Source organism: Chelmon rostratus, chromosome 13 (genome assembly GCF_017976325.1).
Source record: "Chelmon rostratus isolate fCheRos1 chromosome 13, fCheRos1.pri, whole genome shotgun sequence".
Taxonomy (NCBI): Eukaryota; Metazoa; Chordata; class Actinopteri; order Chaetodontiformes; family Chaetodontidae; genus Chelmon; species Chelmon rostratus.
In genome coordinates, this window is record NC_055670.1 from 10335516 (window position 1) to 10358274 (window position 22759).

General features: G+C 43.3%; 1 protein-coding gene across 1 annotated transcript in view; it reads right to left on the bottom strand.

Annotated features, from left to right (window-relative positions):
- The window catches only part of myo16 (myosin XVI), a 73405-nt gene extending 55715 nt beyond the window's left edge, over positions 1–17690 (bottom strand). The window contains exons 1-4 of the mRNA XM_041950764.1: positions 17663–17690; positions 12352–12618; positions 3101–3171; positions 2335–2478 (exon numbers count right to left, since the gene is read on the bottom strand). Coding sequence (XP_041806698.1) covers positions 2335–2478; positions 3101–3171; positions 12352–12618; positions 17663–17690 — 510 coding nt within the window. The remainder of the gene's footprint in view (positions 1–2334; positions 2479–3100; positions 3172–12351; positions 12619–17662) is intronic.
- Between the last annotated feature and the right edge of the window lie 5069 nt (positions 17691–22759).

A 22759-nucleotide genomic window follows, 5' to 3' on the forward strand; every position in this document is an offset into this window, starting at 1 on the left:
AGCTCAAATATGTAAAAATGTAAAAAAAAAAATCAACAAAAAATGTCCATTATTTTCATAAAATTTCCAGACTCTGAAGGATTTGGACTTCGATTAAAAGCACTACATCAACCATAGACATGTGCAACAATTGCTTGATGAACCGAATCATGTTTAGAGGAGGCAAGGCTACACTATCAGAAAACCATCAAAAAATTCAACTGGTGTTAAACGGAGTTCGGTGCAGCTAGGGGCTTGCTGTTAATCGTTTGACTTCAAGCGACTCAGAGTTCAGAAGTTTCAAATTCATCATTTACAAGCACGGAAAAGTGGGTCAATCCTACAACTGTAGCCCTGCTGGGTTTTGAGCTGTGAGATGTAGCATTTTGGAACAGAACCTCTCTGCCATGGATCACATGATTGCATCGCTACATCTCCCCCTGCTACGTTTAGAGACTGAAAGCCAACGTCTCACAGAGAATTACGGTCAGGCAGATCAAGGCAAATTCTATTTCTTAAATCAGCTGAAGAGCAGACAGTCAAACTCATTTCTATGTTCTTCCAGATTCCATACTTTCAACACAGCTTTCTCTCAGGGAGACAGCGAGGCAGAATTAGGGCAAGTCTGCAATTAACTCTAATCACTTACCACATCTTCTCAGCCAGAGTTCAGTCACTTTTCTGTTCAGAGTTTCATAAAAAAAATGAAATTAGGAAGACATAATTGAACCACTAGAAGAAGATTTGATAAGTATCTTGTGGGCTGTGGCTTGGAAGAGAAGGTCAGCCAACAGATTCTGATGCATGTGAGCCGAGTCTGATTAAGAACTGGACTGTGTTGAACTACAAAGAAACGATAGGACTTTAGTCTGGTTCAATAATCAGACTGTTTTCACCATTGAATATTACACTAACACTGTAATGTTTTTTTGTGGAATCACTCATTAAAACTACACACCTTGTCATGTTTTCGTTTGCTAAGAGACAATCCACTGTGACACTGAACTGCCAGACAATCCTGCCAGGGTCTCAGTGACGAACATTAGCCAGAGCTGGAGCTGGGAATAGGTTTAGGAATGTATTTGGAAATGGGTTGGGAACGACATAGTTAAGAAATGGCTTACTCCCTCTCCTGCTGTTTGGAGGCAGGAGATAAGAGAATTAACATTGCTGCCAATCCGGACAGAGAGTGACAATGCACCCCCCGTGAGCTGCAGAAGATACAGTCAAACAAATAAGCACTGAGTGTCAAAGGACATTCAGGCTGTGAAAGCTGAAAAATGTTGTGGTGGTGCTAGAGTAAGCTGGAGAAAGGTTTGAACTTTTCACACTGTCGAATCTGAATTTTCTTCCTGTTTCTTTCTTTGGCCCCTGCTCTCCACCAAGACGGCTGACTTCTCTGTAAATATGACCTCATTTACGAGAAACTCGCTCTGTCCTGGTAGTGAATGGGAGGCATTTAGTTACTGCCTCTCAGGGAGCTGTAAATCTCTCTCTGTCAGTCTCTCTGTCTCCCTCTCTCTCATGCTATTGCCTATCATGAAAGCATAATTCACTGCATAAATTGCATTTGGTCTGTCTATATCACACCCCGCTGTGAACCTCTGTCTTGAGGGAAATTAAAAGCATGCAAATACACAAACACAGGAACCAACAGTCATGCAGTCGCTACCGGCTGACAGATCCACTCTGCACTCCCATTGCCTGGCACCTCTTCAAACATATCCACGCCTCTCAGGAACGTCTCTTTCCTGCCCCGCTCACAGGCAGTCGGCAATCACTCAGGACCCAATCAGCAGAACCCGGCTGTACTGGATTCTACTGAGCTCCAGACTGCAGTTAACCCTCCCCGGGTCTAATCAACACCAGCAGATCAGACCCAGCCCACTGAGTGACTGGGCTGGATGTGCATGCCCTCCCCTGCAGCTGGCCCTGCTCTCGTCATGGACCTAATCAGTACAAGAGCTAGAAACATCCCCCACAAAACAGGCTCTCTCTTTGATATCATGCTCATGCCCAATTTCTAAATATTCTTACTCTCAGTGATTCAGCTGGATTTTTCAGAGAAAGGAAAGTCGTGTTTCAGACCCTCGGTAACCCAAAACCCCTCATCAATGGAAGACGCTTCAGTTGGTGAGAAAAATTTGGGATAACTAATGTGAATACAGCCACTGGTTCAAAGCTAATTCGTAACATGGAGCCAGTATGCCGTCCCATTCCAAAACACTAATCTAATTTGTACTTGACACGCTTGGAATTGCAGGGATCAACAGGAAAATTACTAAAGCTACAGCCAAAATGCGTGTCCATGCATATCTGTGTGTGTGTGTGTGTGTGTGTGTGTGTGCTTCTTACCAGCAGCAGCAGCAGCACCACATCTGCATGGTCGCACACGCACGCTACATGCAGGGCTGTCCACAGGTCTTCATCCTGCAGGTTGACATTCAGGCCTCGCTCAATGAGAAGTTCCGCCGCAAACACGTTGTCTTGCCGAGCGCACTGCAGAGTGCAAGGACAGCACATTTCGTCATTATTCGCTTGGAGAAATGTATATTTCCTGAAGCACTGCTGACTATAAACGCTACGCATAATCGGTTCACTGCATCATGATTCATGTATGTGAAAATGTACAGTAGAGCCATTCTTGTCCTGCTACAGGGCTAACTTGTGTGCAAGAATTTGTACAATGTTAATGATGAAGGCATGGACAATGGAGAACCTCACCTTCACCTCCTCCTTTCTGATATGTCTAAATCATCTGTAGCATAACATGCCAGAGCAAAATAATAGGTGTTTACTTCATTTTGTTTTGACACACTCACTCACACATGCGCACACACACACGAACTAGAGCTACTTCCTTAAATTCAATGATCATCATCTGTAATCAGCCCAGAGTTTTTGCAGCATCGTTCCCTCTTAGAAATTGGTATTTTCTAGTTCAACCTTTTGCAGTTTTGATCAATCAGAGGGAGGAAGATTCAGAACAAACAGCCCAGGATCTATAGGGTTGCTTGCACAGACAGTTGGTAACGTACAACAGTGGTAGGTCAAAAACCTGTGAGTGTGTGTGTGCGTGTGTGTGTGTGTGTGTGTGTGTGCGTGCGTGCTTGGATCTTACCAGATGTAGCAAGGACCCCCCAGAAGAAATAGGAGTATTGGGGTCTGCTCCCTCCTTCAGGAGACGCAACACTGTAACACAGCAAACATCCTTGTGTTAACACCTGCACGTGTGAAGACAGACAGGGTGCTTAGGGCATGACAGACACAAACACACACACACACACACACACACACACACACACACACACACATCCCCGCCACTCACTACCAAAACCAATATGTGTCAAGTGTCCTCTGACTGTCCCCGACACGTCAGTGTGTGTTTCTCCTGCATGCGTGTTCGGTGGCTCCCTGTCGCAGCAGCAGGTCAGAGAGCCTCTGGGTTACACACATTCACATCACACACTGTGAGCTCCAGTGAGCCGTCAGCGCTCACACACTGACACAGATCTACTGAAGGAAAACACAAACCACGGCTAACAAGTTCACGCAGCCAGCCGTGAACAAATGAGCAGACAGTAGTAAGCAAAACAAGGTCATAGTGATTTTACTGTAGTACTGATACATCTTTTATTCAACAGAGAGAGAGAGAGAGAGAGAGAGAGAGAGAGGGAGGGAGGGAGAGCTGGACTGTGTGACAGATAAATAGAGCAGGAGAAACAGGAGAGAGAGGTAGAGGTTGCTGTGGTTTGGACATACGTGATTTCACTGACACTGACAACACTAGATGGATGCTGCCGAAACCCTGAAAGACCTTATACCAGCAAAACAACCACCACTGTCACGCAATCCTGCCCAAACACACACAACACACACGCAAACACTCGTCTTTCACCAAAGCCAGTGGCTCAGAGAGCAGTTACCCTGTTAGTTATGGTGGTGATGATTCCAACTAATGAACCCTGTTGATGCCCGCCTTGAGGTCATTTCACTTAAAGGGTCACAGTCTTGACAGTCATGTTTAAATAACACACACACATACAGCGAGCATGCAGTCCATTTAGGGAAATAATCTGCTTATCAGAGCATAATCCCACGACTAATAAATAGGTGTAGTGGAAGACCGTTCATTTTCATCGTGAGTGTTGCCATACTTTCCCATAAACCAGCATATATTTAAACCAACACTCGTTAGACACGGTCTGAATAATATCTGAACATGTGCATCTCTATTTGACTCGTTGACCTTCATTAACACGCTACCGTACAGCTGTTCTCCCTACAGATCAAACACCAAAGTATCTGCTTCTGTCTGATTTACAGATATATATATATACATGTATATATATTATAGATTAATTTATGCTTTTTTTTTCAAGTGAATTATTGACACTTCAGAGAAATATCAAAAATAAATATTCATCATCAGTTAGCAGAGACAAATGTGGTCTACAAATTACTTATTTTTACACTAGTATAGACAAATTTTGATAATCAATTATTTGTTTAAGTTATTAAGCAAGACAACATTCCACATATTTGCTGATTTAAGTTTCTCAAATGTGAGGACATGGTTTTCTCTTTTACATGGTAGTCATTGTATAATGGGTTTGGGTTTGAACCTAATCTTACAGCTTGGGCTCTGGGAAACTGTGATGATTTATTACTATTTCCTGACATTTTATAGATGACACAGTTAATTGCTTAATTTTAAGAAGAAACCTCATTAACAATATTAAGTATCGTGAAAATCCTATGAAAGATTTTAGGATTAGGATTTTAATATGAGAAATCACGTCAATAATCAATAATGACATCATCTGATTTTCTGCCAGCTGAAACATCATTTCAGAGGCACATTTACACATACTAAACAGGCCGGACACATACCGTCCACAGACATTTTCCCACTCTTCTAATGGCCTTCAGAGCTTGACGGACTTCAAATGGTTGATGAGAAACAGCCATAGAGTCAATCAGCACAATTATCTCCCGCCTCCTCAACATATTGTAGGGGCTCAAGACAGCAAACCACCAATTAAAGCTCATCTAGCGCTTGAGTCGTTACTAGGGAATAGATAATGTTCTTGCCTTCCTGTCTATCAAACAGTAGATCACAGGTCTGTTAATTAGGGAATGTGGAGCAGCGATTTGTAAGCATGCGAGGTATCACACGATTTTCTTCTTTTATGAAAATAAACTCTGGTCTGTAAAACTTCCCATCTGTTAGAGGAACTTGGTGTTGTCTTTGATACAAGAGCCTGCCAGAGATTTATGGCACATTATTGAATGTGTCTAAAGAGAGGTCGAAGGTGACGAGCTACATATTGACCCCCAGGCAGTTAAAGAGGGAAAGTGTTTGTCTGGCATTATGGCAATTAGGAATCGATGGTACAACAAGACCACACATCCACTGACAGTGGAGGCAACATCAGGTAAACATCTGAATCTTTCACAAAAGATTACTGTAACGTGAAGGGTTGGCTCACATATTTTCCATGTCTGTCTTAAAGCAATAGTCAGGTGCCGATGACCAACAGGTTTTCTTCTATTAACGCTGGCTGTCATGGGATCGCTTCCTAAAGCACTTCCACTGGAAGAGATGGAGGACGAAATCCATGGTGCTTCTTCTGAAAAATATATTCCTAAATTCATCCGAAGCTAATATGAGGCTTCAGCAGTCTGAGTTAGACAAATCAATTTGTCCTCCATCTCTTAAAGGCCACTGAGAACAGGAGTAATGATTACAGCAGAAACACTTGTACTCATGGACATGTGAGTATTGTTTAAAGAGAGGACGGAAAAGATGTAAATCTACCACTTAACTCATGGGCCGACAGTGCAAATCAGTTCTCAATAAATCCAGAACTCTGCAGAAAGTGTGTTAGGCAAAGGGACAGAGAGAGAAAGCCATTGTGTCAAGCCAACACCAGGGTGGAAACTAGTGACTTTCTTGTCTTAAAGCTCTAAAGCTGCTGGAAAAGGAAACCAATCGTACTGGCTTAAGGTAAAATCCAGCTGTGGCTAATAAATACTACCAAGAAAGAATCAGCTGCTGCGGCATCTCTATACTTAAAAATGTCTCGTCATATGATACAGTTTAATTTTTATTCAGTGATAATCTAGAAAAGGTAACATTACGCAAGAACACCCACAAATAGCACCGATCTAATTATTTCGGAGGTCTTGCAGGTTCACAGTAAAGAACAACAATGTTCCTCTCCGCTGTGATGGAGCCGAAAGAGAAAATGAACACTGTTCATCAAAGAGATTTATATCTGTGATTTACATACAGTAGAACAGCTATACGTGTGTGTGTGTGTGTGTGTGTGTGTGTGTGTGCTGCTGATACAGTAATGGAGAGTGGGCATGAAGCAAAGCTGGCTGTCATTTTGTGGAAAACTGCAAAACAGCTGTTTGAGACATATGTGGAGTTTCCATGGCAACCAGATAGGAACTGGTAGCAAAAGCAGAAAAGAGAGAGAAAGAGAGAGAGGAGGAGCGGACGAGAGGGAGAAACCGAAATAAGGTATAGATCGACGAAACGGCGCGCGTCAGGAACTGCAGCCGAAGCGCTGCTAAGACCGCGGACAACAAGTTAATTGGTGCTCCGACGACTTCGACGACTCACCTGCTCGCCTCGAAACCTGTGCTGTCATTCAGCCTGACAGAGACTCTGTCCTTAACCTGTCTTTGGGTTTGTGTGAGACCTGAATACAGGCTCTTCAGGAACTCTTGCCTACACAGAAAATCACTGAGTAAGTACACTTGACAGTTAAAAAAAAAAATCAGCACTTCTCCGCTCCTGAAAAGGGCATTTAGATATGCTTTTCACCTACACAAATAATATCACAGACCTCCACAGTAATCGATGTGAGTGATAACCATATTATTCTTTGTCGAGGCAGATACAATGCAAATGCTGAACGCGCATGTTCTGCTGATACAAGATTAAAAGTACTTCTCTTCAGCACTGCATTTGGTTCTCTGGCTCTTATCTTACTGGACCATGATATTCCATGAATTTCATAAAATCCCTGTAATGCATCCTCCATAATATACCACTTACGGCAGTATTGCCAATTTTTCTTCATCTAACGTATTCTCCCCATGCACAGCATCATTCCTTGGCAGCCCCATATGAGATTCTGTTCAAATCCCTCACTCTTGTAAATGCTTCGGCCTCTTCGCTCCTTATCACGCAGTCAGAATCGCGGGAGGCAGCGTCTCACCTTGCTGCCCTATGTTTCTGAAATGAGCTTTGACATTTTCCCTCTGTTTCGATCCCAATGATAAGACGTACTGCACCGTTTTTCCAATAATGGCTGACTCTAAATGTAGATTATCGTATGATGAGTTCTGTAAGATGGAGCTGGTATCTCAGGCTAACAATCATTGTGTATCCAGGTGGATATCTCATTGCTGGAATGACACACACTTTTTTTTTTTTACTTGTCAAGTCTCCTCAGGAAATCTGGCGTGCAGAGTGAGTGGGAAAATCCATTGCTTGTTTGTGAGCAGTAGAAAACACTCCAGGGATTGCAAATAAGTGAATGTGTTTTAATCCATTTTCTGTGCTGGCCATATTTGGAAAATACGTGTAATTACACACTTCTCTTCTTCCCTCTTGGTTTTAACGTTAATTGAAATGCTCAAACGTAGAAGGAAAACTATCTAAATTGAATTTGAGCTTCAGACAGAACAGTGCAGGCTAGAGTGAGAAAATTAGTTCAGAAATGCTTGTATTTTTTCGTGCTCTCTTACATCCCTTGCTACGTCTCATATTAATCTGCGCTGCCAAACCTCTAAAGGAAAACTGATGAGTCATCAAGTGAACCAAAGGTTTAATATTAGAAGCCCAGATAAACACCACTGCCAGTGAAAAGTTTCAATATGCTGCCTGGTGATGCAGTTGGCATTAAAGGGATCCCTGCTATATCAGAGCGAGAGTCAGGAGGTTTTAAATTGGATTCCAGTAAAAGATATCATGACATTTTTTCTCTTCTCTGTGGGCCCAGGCCCCGTTCTGTCAAAAACATGACATGTGTTTGACATGCCTTTAATCCAGGCATGCTCCATTGCTGAGAAATATCAATGTATTCCTCAAACATTCATATTCACCTATTCCTCCATCTCCCTCTCTGGGATACACATGCACACACACACACACACACACACACATATATATATATATATATATATATATATATATATATATATATATATATATATATATATAGACACCAGAGTTTTGGATCGATGTGAGGTGGTGATGGAGAGCTGACTGATAAATAAAAGACTAGAAGGCTTCATGTCTGGAGATACCCACCACCCACCATAGCACAGGACATCACTAATACTGAGTGGTACATTGATTTTCAACTTCAGCTGCAGTGCCATACAGCACATCCATTAAACCTACAACAGCTGTCTGGAGATGCATGATCATTTCAATATTGACCCGGGTTCAATAGTAGGACGACAGTAAGATGGTCTATAAGCATTGTAATCACCGGGACAAAGGCCTGTTTAAACTTCCAGAAAATTGGCTGCTCTGTTTGTTAAGAAGCTTTGCTGCACTGATCTGGAGGCGGGGACTGCATCAACACAAATGGCTGAACGTTGTATAACACCGGCACATAGCAGTGCTCCAAAACCCCACACAAGACCGAAAGCTATTACTGTTTCCTCCGCCCGCTTCACTTCCTCGCTGTCGAGAACTGACTGGAGTCTGCGAGCCCCTGTGCCGCGGCTGCCGGGTGGATCCATACGCACAATCACACAATCAATAACGGTCACAGCTATTCAGGCGACTCTGTGTATGTGTATGCGCACATGCAGCAAATGTACCACGTGTACAGTTAAGTATCTCAACCTCTTGATGCGCACACGCTTTCACACACAAAGACAAACGAAAGACACACAACACTGGCACGGGGGACAAGCACTGGTCCATTAAAGCAGAGAACTGGGCGCACTCCAGCACTGCTTCTGGCTTGGTTTGCCATCCCCACTAAAAACAATTGGAAGTGTTTGCAGGTGGGACATGAGATGAGATGATCTTAAGCACCAGTGGGGAAGGATTTGGCGTTGGACCTGAGGACTGTATGAGATAAAAAGTCAGGGGACCAACAAAGACATGAGGATTCATTCTTTTGGGGACCAGGCATTTTTTTTATTAAGTGTTGTATTATAGATGTGACAGATGCTCTAGAGCCAAATCGCCAAGTGTAGTTTAAAGAAAATGCAAATCACATATGCATACACGACAACACAGCAAGTTCACCACTGTGACACTTAAACTAAACAAGCTTGAGAATGTCAGGTGATATAACAGACATGTCAGTCCATCTAAAATGTGCAAATTCAAGCTGGCTGCAACACCAGAGCACATGAGGTTTCAATGTTTTTAACCATAGAGGCATCACAGCAAATTCCCAGATGATTTGATGTACGGTCCCCTTTTGACTTTTACTAACAGCTGTTTAAATCAAATCAAATAACCTGAACTGCTGCTCACATTTTTAAAATTTAGGAAAAATGTATATAAACTCTGAACATCTCTCACATTGTTTTTTTGCCAGGAACAGTCATCAGTAATAACCACAGACATTAAAATCTCATCTTTGATATCATGATTGTGTTGAAAGAGAGAGACATTATAAAAAATGATCGGAGGTTCCATGGCAACAAGGGTAACAGCTGCTGCAGCTCCACTCGTGTCTTGCTTTGATAAAGTTCAGAGATTGGTTTGGGAAAAGCAATTTCACCAAATGTCAAATCGCAGGTTAGCAAGATGTTTGCATATGACAGATGGGAATGGAGAATGGAGATGAGCTAGAGTTTGCTCCTATCCAACCTTTTCTTGCACCTTAACCCTACGACATCCTCCCAAAGCCCATGCTTCTTTCCTGCTGCCTTTCAATTTCTTTTGCTTTCCAATTTTCCATTTTCCCACCCTTTCATCTTTTCTCCACCCTGCTTCTCTTTATCTTATCCCCCTTTATCTTATTTCCCACACAAGACAAAGGATAAGAAAATAAATCCTTGTGTGACAGTGTGTGTGTGTGTGTGTGTGTGTGTGTGTGTGTGTGCGTGTGTGATATCTCTGGTTACCTGGCTGCCTTGTCAGCAGAGTTTCACATCCATCTATGAGCATCTAACATCTATGAATATAATTCTCAAGCCAGCTCACTGAAAAAGAGGTTTTAATTAGGACATAACAAGGGTTATGTCCTTGCCTGTGTCTCTCATTTCCCTCTCAGCCTCAGCGTTTCTTTCACCGTTACTTCTCTGAGTCTCTGACTAACTGTTCTCCTTCTCTCTTGCACCCTCGCTTTTTTAAGTTCTTAAAAACAACGAGCCATCAAAACATCTTAGAGCCACTTTTCTCATTAATCATCGCCATCTGGGGGACAAAGTGCTTGAAAACTGAGGTTGAGACACACACAGTTCGTTTAAGATTATGTTAACAATATCATTGTCTATCAGCTAACAGCTGATCGTTTTGGTTGGCGTCTTATGAAGTTTTGACACAGTCCATCAGTCTCATTTCACACTTCAACCTTCATCTCGTGGATCCCTTTAACGATAATACTGAGAGCATAAAATAATCAAGAAATTGTCATATTTTTTCTGGTAGGCATATCGGATGTAGATATGATGAACTACTTGCATCATCAAGAGGAAGTCAGCACTCACATATCGCGTTTGATATTTCATTTTGATGTTGAGTTCTGTTTTCCAGGCAAATACTAGGCTATCTTGGCATCGTCAGTGAGTCAAATCCTTTATTCATTAACTTATCCACTAGGTGAACCCCTGGGCTTTCATTCTAATGAGTGTGTTTAAACTATCCTTCTTCTCGTAAAATACTTATGAAGCAAGTGCTGATCCACCCAACCAAGTGTCACCCCAAAGAGACAGTCAAAGCAATACAGACATGAGAACAAGACAGGCCAACACAGATTAACAGAGGTGCTACTGTTAGAAGCTAATCTGATTCTCATGTGGGGACTGCTGCACGTGAGTCTACTATTTTGTTTAATCTAGGTCCAGTTTCATGCCATTAAGACCATTAGAGGGCCAGGGGGCCTTCTCATAGCAAAACAAAAGGTAGTCTGGGACCGGCTGAGTGCCACGGTAGGCACAACCACGGTGGTAGGTAGGCATTAGGCAGAGGGGTAACAGATCTGATTCATGCCAAGCCAAGGAACCCTGGTTTCAGTCTGGCTGTTTGCAATAGTACACCAGCTGCTCCCACAGACCCCAGCTGAACCTGATTGGCAGCCAGAGAGCAGAGATTAACACAGTGACCTGCAAAGACTGCTTGTAGGTCTGACACAGATACCCCCGGACAGCTGAGTAAAGAACTGGCAAATGACTGGCATCGACAAAAAGAAGAACGACGAGGCTGGACAAAAAAAAAATAGATGTCCGTGTTCCCAACTCGTCCTTTAGAGGACAGCGCGAGGACCTCTCACAAAAACTGTCTGAGTACCTGCTTGTCTCTTCACTGGGAGTCACACAGACTGCAGTCCTGCTCGGACCCCAGGCTGGGTGTGATTTACTGTGTGAAAAAATGCACAAACCCACGCTGCACATGCACACACTGACAGACACAAGCAAACATTCTCAGACACACAGAGAGGCGCAACAAAGTCATACGGAAGGTTCAGCAAATCTTTATCTCTTTAATTCTTGGATTTTTTTTTATCATTATCTTTAATTTTATCTGAATTGATAGAATTATTCAAGTACACGCAGTGTTAGCAAGCTCCCCTTTGTTTGAAACAAATGACTTAATGGTTGAAACAATGCCCAGTATTGTATTGTTCCTAATGTGACAACGCACATAAGTCCCAAACAATGCAATGTCAAAGCTGCAAACTACCTACTATTCAGGTAGCAACCAGGCACGAGGCTGTGTCATTCGCTCCCTTGTTACTCTTGCCATTTTTGTTATCTTGGGAGAATATTTCAAACCCTCTCGCCACTGGGCAGTGCAGGCGATGGACAGCAAAAGCGAATGGGTTTCTTTTAGCCAGAGTTCAGAAAAAGTGACATTGCCACTGTGTGGAATTAGTTTGCTCTCGACAGCAGACATCATCATCTCAGCTGAGGTGTTTTTGTCCTTGAGAGCTGTTTGGATCAGGATAAAAGCATCGCTCTGCTCTCCTCGCTCAAGTGGACAGCTTCCAGCTCAACAAATCATGTAACTCGCAGTCAGCGGCACTGTTTTGGCCCACTTTGGTGTTTTGTGACAGATCAATATAAGCGACCCAACACTGCAAATCCAGTAGCCAGTCCTCACCCTTAAAAGTTTACTGTGAACACATTCACACACACTACGTGCACCCACACACATACCCTCTTTGTCGTCATGGCGAATGATGGCATCCTGTATGACATCGGCCAGGCCGAAGTGGACGCGGTGCTTCTTGCGGTGGGCGGGCGGAGCTCGAACCTTGGCGCCTTGCTGGCGCTGAAGGCTCTTTTCCCTCTCGTAGTACGCCCTGATTTGGTCACAGCGCATCCTCCTGACCAGCCGCTGGCGCTGGCCAATGGGGAGAGACTCCAGCAGACACTGGTCTATCTCCATGTTCTGACGAAAGACATTACATAGCTGGAAACAACCTGGTGAGAAAAAAGAATGGGGGTGTTTAATGCAAATGTCATTTATGTATGCATTATTTGTTTTCATTCAGCTCTGATAGCAAGCTGTCTCCGCTAACAGTGAGGACGACAGCCTGGCGAATCAGTGAAAACACTGCAGTCCATAGTCTTTACTCTGATACAGTTCGATTATGAGCTAATGAGACAAGGCTCAGGCTATAAACCACACCAACACAGACGCTTTCATCTCCAGGCAGAGCTGTGTTTAAATCTGTTATTGTTTTATGTGCATGCATGTTTGCTTTCATGTCTGCAGTTTTCCAACTCGTATGTGGGAAATCATTTAGCACTTCTATTGTAAAGGATATTTGCCACATCTGTTTAGCCGCGGGGTTAGTTGGGAGCGGTGTTGCAGCATTTTGTGATCTGTCTCTCCCGTCCCAACGCTGTGCTGTGATTCTCCCCACTCTGCATAATCTCGCTGCCTCTTGGTGGAACTTAGCCAAACAGATCTCGTCACGAGGCAGCTGCTAAACTTATTAAGGTCCGCTTGGCTGATTAGGATGTACAGCGTCGGTACAGTGGGTGGGCTCACAACGAGATTCACTCAGTGTGCTCAGGTGAAAATCAAGGGACACACACGGTTTAGGTTTCAAGTACAAGTATGTACATCAATCTGGCAGTGATAGCATTGATAATTCGACAAATTCAGGTCATAGCCACCCCAGAGGACAAGTAAAATATGAAGAGGCAAATGTCTTTGCAGAAATAGTGTGCGGCTTTCTGTCTGACTCACCAACTCATCCCTCTTTGGCCCCTGCTGTCTCTTTATCTCATTCCTCCTTTTGTCAAACTCAACTCAGCTGTGCCTTTGTTATTCTCGTCCTTTCGTGCCCATTTTGTTTTCAGTATCCCCTCCTTGGAGCAACGTTGTCTCTCCATTGATTTCCACATTTCCATCCTCTTTTTGGGTGACAGAGCACACATCAGTCTGTTCGTGAGGTGGAAAGTATTGCTAGTGGGACACCTTTGATGTACTACATGTTGTCCCCGTGTTTCGCACAACCCTGTCTCTCTTCCTCACTGCCTTATCATCCCTCATCATATCCACAGAGTGACATGCACTATTCTTTGAACAGCACCAAAATCCAGGAGGGAAAAGCAACAAAAATAAAAGATGGCCTAGACAGGCGTCCATGAGTGGACTGTTGCTACTTTGTGTCTACTTCATACAGTAAAGAGCTGCCTCTCATCTGTAGGGGCCGAGGTGTGTTTGGACTAGATCTTTATCGTGTCGAGACAAAGGCGTCCTGGCGGACAAATGGAGCTGCAGCATCTCTATGTGCTTTTTTTTTTGTTTGATATACATCTACACATTTATTTCAACACCTGCCCCCTCCACCCCCATTTGCCAACACACACATACACACACACACACACACACACCTCCTGCACAATACACCAGTGCCATCTGCTCTGGTTTGATGTAAAAACAGTTCTTTTGTATTCAGGTCTCAGACAAGGGGGGTCATTATTATACTGTTCATGCCAGGTGTCTGCTTCAACTGTATTTCTTTTAGGAACTTGGCTGCAGGTCGAGCAAACACACACACACACACACACACACACACACACACACACACACACACACACACAAACAAAACACACCCAAACCTACTGCCTTTTCAAATACCATGCCACTCCATCTCTCCACAGTCTTACTTCCTCAGTCCTATGTTACTGCCTCCATATTTCTTCTCCTCTCACATATTTCTCCCCCTCAGCTTCTCCTCTGCCCAGCACATTTTGATATGTGACTTACTGACGTGACTTGCTGCAGCAGTAGTTGCGGCGTGTGCTCGGTCTGTGTCCGTAGCAGACGCCTATAAGACTGGACTGCACTGATATACAGTTAGTGGCCCTGATCTATGCTGACACAGTTCACTGCAGGACCAAAAAAATATGGAGCATCGAGAGCCGAACTTGTCTCCACGCGTGTAAATAGATTAATGTCCCCACAACATGAGTAATACACATCCGCCCCAGACGACTGGTCTAACAGCCAGAGGTGAATATATTTTGAGTGCAAGGCTCAGTAGGTGGAACTGGGGCTGGAACTACTGATTACTTTCAGTCCAAAAATGTCAGAAAATTCTCATCAGATTTTCTTTTCTATGTCATATGTTCATGTTGCTTGTTTTGTCTAAGAGTCTAAAAACTTAAAATGTGCCAAAGCTCACATTTTGGCTTATAAAATGATAAAGTGATCATCAAAATAATAGCAGGTGATTATATTTCTATGACTGAGTAATTAATTATATCAACTAATTATTTTTGGTCTAAACAGAAGCCTTAATGAAGGGAAAACTGGCACTGGAAGGGCTCCTAGCACAGGGATGAGAAATTGTCACACATTTTTTTTCAGATTTGTCTTGGTTGAAGGTTTCGTGGTAAACTGTGAGAGGACGAGGATGGGAGACAGATTTGCCACACCACGAAAAATCACTGAGACTGCAGATTTGATTCTTTTTTCTGTCTTCTTATTCGATAATACTTTGACAGTAGTATGAGCAACAGCAAGCGGAGATCATAAAGCACACTGGCAGTCAGTTTGTGTGTGTGGTGAACGCTGTCTCCATCTCCGCCTTGGTTTGGCCATATGTTTCACATTCTGAGTCATCCTCACATATCGTCTATTGAACATTCCAGGCGATTCCAGGCTACAGTCACATCAGCCCATGCACTCCCAGCACACAAGCTCAATATCACATAACGTACACATACACTCGTCCTGAGGTATATACATTTGGGAGTAGATGGATATCCATTAGATTCAGCTGAATATGTCAAGTAAAATAACATTTTCTCGTGGATATTTACATAAAATGATACAAATGTTCCTCTAAATAAATAATGATGTACATTTTCAGTGAGCTAAAAGGTTCACTTTAATCAGCACAGCAGTTCACACAGGGCTCTATGTGTTGTGACATGTTCGACTCTAAAATCTGAACCTCATGACTTGGCATAACCTGCTGTATGTTGCTGTATGTAATGTGGCTGAATGTCTTATTATGTCATTATTGGTGTATCAGAACATCCCCAGGAGCATTTCTTTGTCTTGTTTTTAAATGAAAAAATCAAATATGGTCAGCACTGACAGCAAAGATCAATAAGAATTCTACCTTGATCAATAAATTCCATTTTCACAGGAAAACAGGATGCAAATTAATATTAATACTGATGTGCACCGCTGTTTTTATTAATAGATGAAAACTTTTGAAATACTGATCTGTTCTGAACAGTAAAAGAAAAATAACAGGCGTTAGCTGCTGTGTGACGAATGGCTCTGAACAGTCTGACAGAATGTGAGTGAGAGTGGGAGTCCAATGTTTACCATTACTTATCTACACTGCGGTGACCCGCCACAGTTTAACTCGTCCCACCACAGTTTCATAATGAACGGAAAATATTTTTCCACTTCTCATAACAAACAGCGCTGAGCTTTGCAGCATTGCCACTGCAAAGCATTTCTCATTCTCAGTCAGTCAGCACCCCCCCACCACCACCACCACCACCACCACCACTGCTCTCACACATACACAAACCTTGCGTTAGTTATCATTGATTTATTCTAATGTTAGCTAAGTTAGGTAATATTAACCTTAGCTAACAACGTTATGTCGACTGATATATCTGACAGCTACTCCCGATGTATAACATATGTAATGTCATGTCCAGCAAGCTAATATTAGGTAATTATCTATCATCATTGGTTCTCACAATGAATCTATTGTCAGCATAGTAAGTAAGTCATGGAAACTTGTTTGTCAGGCTTTGTGAGTACGACCTTTTTGTTGTCTCATTACCGTTCATATACACACAAAGTGCAAAGTGCACCAGATCAATGCATTTAACTCAAAATTTTCTCCCAGGCGAGCATAGCCCCGGACCCCCCTAGAGGGTCCGGGGACTGCCCGCCACAGTCTCCCAAAATCCTGTGAGAAACACTGGAGTCTAATGGTAAACAGGGCTGAATGAATCTGAGAGCGATGGAGTCGGTGGAGTCAGAGACAGGAAGAGAGAGATGAGGATAAAAAGCAGGAGCTTTCTTCTCCTGCCATCCCATCTCCAGGCTATCAGTTATTGATTGACTGTGGAATATCCCATGCAGGCTCCAGCTAATAACACTGACAGCACTGCAGGAGCTTGTAAATTAGAAAATAGCACACAAACACACACACACATACATATACAGGCTGCAAACTGCAGACACCATAAATGTACAGGATGTAGATAGATATATAGGGAGAGATCTGAGGGTGAGACAGGTAGGGTTCTCAGAATCAAGGAGAGACTTTACGACCGCCTGCATCACCTCCACACTATCACAGAATTCACTTGGTTCTCCTCTTTCATTCCTCTTTCCTTCTGTCCTTGTCATTACCTCTCAAATACCAGCATCACTCTCCCTCATTCCTCCCCACGTCTGCTCATCATTCTTCGCAGCACTTGGCCGCATTTTTCATATGTCACTCATCCCGTCCTCACCTCCTTTCCATTCCTCAGTCCTGCCATTCCCTCCCTCTCTCCCAACACTCCTCCAAATCACCCTCAGTTTCTCTCCATCTGTCCTTCTCTCTCTGAAATGACTTCCTCTCTCTGTCAGTCTGTCTCTGTGTTATGAATATGCCAGACGCTCATGGGATCTGCATCTTTGTGGCTCTACTTCAGCTTTTCTTTCCCTCTGCCGCTATACCTGCCGCATTCACCGGTCAACTTCACACATCTGCAGCAGCTCTCTGCAGCAAGCTCACACACCCACTTACTGCACGCACACACACACACACACAGGGACAAAAAGACCCATTTGAAGTTTAGATTGTGCTGCTGTATCCAGCTGGGGACCAGAATTCTTAAGCATGGAAACTCATACAGTATATGACACCCTGCATTAATAACAAGTGCTAATACAACAGGCACACACCCATGTATGAGGCATACACATATACACTTGCACACACACTTGCATGCAGACATAAAGAGATGATGAATGGCTACTTACAGCATTTGATGAAATGGTAGTGAGACATTTTCTAAGTAAGTCAGACAGTCCGTCAATCAGATAGAACGGCTGGCAGGCAGTCAGAGATGTAGGCAGGGAGTCAGCGAGTCAGGCAGGCAGGCAGACAGCAGGCAGCTACAGGTTCCAGCAAAACTAACTAATGCAGAGCTCGTAACCTGGCAGGGTGCATTATTAATCTGGCTCCCTGCATGCTATCTAAACTCTGTTCCCCTGTCTGCATTATTCACCAGCAGCAGCAGCTCCGGTTGCAGCCCATGCAGCATCTACATGCACACAGGCGCAGGCTCGCGTACCCTCACACACTCGCACACACACACTCACACACACACACACACACACACAAGACATTCACTCCCTCGATCAACCCCTTTGCAAGGGGAGCTGCGGCTGTTTCTAGCTCTCCTCGCCTTCAGCCAGATAACCGCCGCACAACGTCTTCTCAGCCATGACCGACGCACGTGCTCCACTCGCGTCACTGACTGACAGCCGGCTCAGCCCACCTCCCGTTCAACACACCCCCGATGACGCAATGCTCTTCACCTCCTTACACACTCCCCTCCCGGTCTCCTTCTATCACAAACACACACACACACACGCAGTGACTCATAAGGATGCACACCTCTGTGGACTATCCTCTACCTTCTAAGCCAAATGAAGAAAAAAGAAACGGGGGTGGTGGTGGGGGGGATTAATTGCGCCTCCCTATAATATAGATATAACATGGTGAGAGAGAGATAAAGAGAGAGAGCAAGGGAGGTCATTGGATAAAACAGAAGGATGTAGATAGGAATGGAAAATGGAGGAAGTGAATATACAGCAGGGGGAGCAAGAGAAAGAAAAATAAGCAAGAGATGGCATGAGGGGGAGCATAAATTGGAGAGAAGGACAGCTAAAGAGCGAGAGAGAGAGAGAAAGGAAAAGAGAAGCTGCTGCAGTGCGGCTTTTGGTTCGGTGACAGGTTAAATGCTCATCAAGGGTCTTAAGCTGGCCACAAATTAACAACAGATAAGTACAGTTTACTAGAATGGTAGGGCTTCAGACTAGTACATTAATGCACACTCTATGATGTGTTTATCATGCTGCAACACACACGCAGAGTGTTAAGTGACGCAACATGCCCTATGTGCTTGCAGTGTCAGTGTGTCTGTGGGGCAGTCTCTGTGACTTTGTGCTTCAGGGCTGATTTGCATATTGTGTGAATACCTGAGCTTTGCATTAAAAAGAGGATTTTACACGAGGGGGGTGAGAATGTGTGGATGAGTGAGAGAGGGGGAGAGGGAAAGAAAGAGATGCCAGAGAGAAGCGGGGAAAAAAAACAGCAGAGTAAAGAGGAGGGGAAAAAGTGCACATACAGACCACAAAATATGGATGGGTGAAGAACAGCTTAGCGGGGTGCGTACTGTAGTGTATGACTAAAGCAGGATTGTGACACACATTTTCAAAATCTGTGCCACGGTGCTCCCACTTCTGCAGGTTATATAGCGTGCTGCATTTCCTGTGGGGGGTTTAGAGCCGTTCTCTCGCATTGCTGTCAAACATGGGCATCTGTAGGTGGGATAAAAGAACGTGAGAAGCAGGTGAGGTTCGTTCTGTGAGGGCGCTGAACAGAGAGGCGCAGCGGAGCGAGCTTGAAAGAGAACGAGAGGAAGGCAGAGACTGGGAGACGGATGTGTGCATGTGTGTGTGTGTGTGTGCCAGACTGAATGCTCGAGTAATTCCTGTCATAGGAAATCAGGTCACAGAAGGAACTGCATCTTCTTCAACACACTGCCAGAGCAACTACTCCAACATCCACCTGAGTAAAACAAGACGCCAGGTTTGCATGCGTGTGTGCGTATGCATGCTATATTGATGAACTACACGGTCTACTAAATAAGTCACACGCACACACAGACAACAGGCACTTTCACACCTCTGCTGCCCTCGCTAGCTGGGCAGTGTCGTATTTTTGGTCGAGGACAACACAATGACAACCCTAGTAACACTTCACCCACGACATGCAGACCTCACACCAGTAGATGTGACAGGAAAATGTCATGTTTTTCCATCAGAATGCCACGAAGCCTTAATGGCTCGTGCAAAATCCTGCAATCTGCGCCCGCAGCGATAGACACGAAGCATGTCGCATCAGACAGCGGTGGTGAACTGGAACATTGGGAGAAAAGGTAACACGAGGTCTCAATATGAGACATCCTGGTAGAAGGCAAGTCAACTCATCACTGGTGGAGTCGCATCGTAATAGTTTCTGCCTCGCTACAGCGGCAATTAGGTCAAGCACCTGAGCAGCAAGGTACAGGGAGAACACAGATGTAGTAGGACTGACAAAACTGGGCGAAAATGACATTTGACAAATGACAAGAGGACAAAGGACAGAAATTGCGGTCACATACTATGTGATTATGGACCCTATTTTCCCATGTTTTTTTTGTCCAAATGACTAATGAAGACAATATGTTTGGAAGTTTTAGAGTGCTGCAGTCGCCAGCTGTGAAACAGGCTACAATGTAATCCCTCCAGGTGTTCGCAAACCATCACTGTACGTCCACTTGTTCTTTCCACTGACTCTGAGGCTCAGATTGTTATTCTAGATGTCTGACAACATTATGGAAAGGATCTGTACTGAAATAGACCTTTTTGTTACAAATCACAGTCAAATGCAACAGAAACAAAACAAAACTCACCAAAACCTTCTTGGTTCATCTTTCACTGTTCCAACAATCACAATCAACTCTGGTTTGGTCAAAATAATGACAACGATGACAAATTCTCATTATAACGGCTTTTCTCCCACAGGAGCTGACAAATTTCATTCTCCTTGACATGGCTGTCATTCTGCCATCATCACCCTCAGGTGTCAATCAATACTATCAGTGTTTTCCCACCATGTTCCCACCCTGGAGTGTGTGCATATGTCTGCATGCGATCTGACACTAATAATGCAGGATGTCTGATGCAGGAAATGTTTCCAATTACGGCAAAGCCAAAGGCACTCGGTGAGTTTGGGGGTGATGCATTATATATGAAAAGAGATCTCTTTGGATTAATTATTCAGCATATATGATATATTTACACAAATAAATATTTATTTTAGCAGCCAAAATGAAAATCCTGAATATATTTTTGCAGCTACTATGGATAGCTTAATGTTGCCTTCAGATAAAGACCTTGCGTACTGGCTGGCACACACACACAATAAAGCTTTCTCAGGAAGCAATAGTGCTTTTACCAGGAACAAGAATCCCTCAAGCCCCGATGGACCACTAGACTATGTGATTACAATGGAAAACTTTCTCTCCTCTACTCTCTCTCTCCCACACACACACACAAACCACCTTTCATCTTAATCCAGCACCTCTCTATACACTAGATTGCCTATCTGCCTTGCCCCTTTTTATCTTAACCCCTCCCCTTTATACCTGCATGGTCAAAGTAACTTGATTGTCCTGCAGCTATTTCCCAGCAGCATTTAAAATTAGTTTGTTGATTTAAGGGGCACAACACCACCGTCTATTGTATCATGTTGTTCCCCACAGGGTCCTAAGGCGAATTTGATAATTTACTATGTGTATTGTTAAAAATCTGCTGCAATAGACAGTGATATGGTTGTTAAGCTAAGGTGACAGCTTGTGTTTTCGTCACTACATCGGATTTCATTGTTACATGGCCAAGAACTCTTGCTTTTGTTAATTATGCTACTGATGCAACACTCTGAAATGGTTTATGGTTTATTTTTAAGTGCTCCTGTATGAAGCTTTATGTGAGATATACAATATTTATTAGGTTTTCACTAACTGGACCTCTACAGGCAATGCACTGCATAACTCTGCCATCACAGATGGTATCAAACTGAATGTTCTGAGTCATTTCAGATTATTTTTGACACCTGAGCTGAGTATTTTCAATTGTTATTATGGCCTGTTCCTTCTGTAAGCCTACCTTAATAAACAAATAAGCATTGTCAGCATTTGTTTTACGACATTTTCATCCACATGATGGTTGTTTTGCAGGATTAGTTCAAACATATGTCAGAATATGTAATAACTAGGCTGTAGCGTGAACAGCCATGCATTAACAAGGGTGTTGACAGACGGTCTACTCAATGAGTTACACCCTGGTGGATATTTGCTAGCAACTGAGGGAGGGAGAGATGAAAATGTGCAAGAAGTAAATGTAAGAATGAAATATTTATGACCAAATGCAACTGAAGCGTTGGTCTAAAAAAATGAACAAATATCCTTTGGAAATGCAAACAGCAACAACATTTAGATGGTAGTAAATTTAAAGGTGTGTCCTGTTTAACCATGCTATGTATTTAATCTAATGTCTGTGTGGTTAAGACAGATGAACTGCTGTACAGTACTGATGTCATGCTGGCTTTCTTGACATGCTGTTGAGGTTTTGGGAGTGGCCTGCTGATGTGGTTTTGCACCAGCTGTTGTCCCACCTGGTTGTTACTTGCTCTCCATCCTGTTCTTAGGCAGCGTTTTACAAGTGCGTGTATGTATGTTTATACATACGTGTGTGTGTGTGTTGTAATATAAAAAAACACTGCTTTGTGAACTCTGTTCTCTGTTTTTTTGGCTTCAGTTATGATGACAGATGTATTAATGAACGTCTTCCTGCTGGGTTTGTAACTAAATGTAATGCTCTGCAGCTTCTTCCATCTAATTATTTCTCTGAAATCTATCTACTGGGGCACCTTCCAGCAACTTCGCTGACTAGGGAAGGATACAGGATACTAGAAGGCAATGTGCACATATAAAAGCTTCTAGCATACACACTGGCATGAACACAAACATGAACTTTAATAGAGAACAGCAGGAAGAAGACAGAAACAAGCATTAGGCTGAACGATGAAGAGGAGATCTAGAAAAATTTAGAGTTGAAAATTGTGTGCAAAAATAACTAACTTTCCTCACATATTCTTGACCTTTTCCATGCAGAGATTATACACAGCATAAAGGAATTTGCAATACTGCAACTCACTAGGATGTTTTTCAGGGATTATTTAATCACATTCATCAGAAATTGATGAATTACTCAAAAAAAAAAAAAAAAAACACAAATACAGTACAC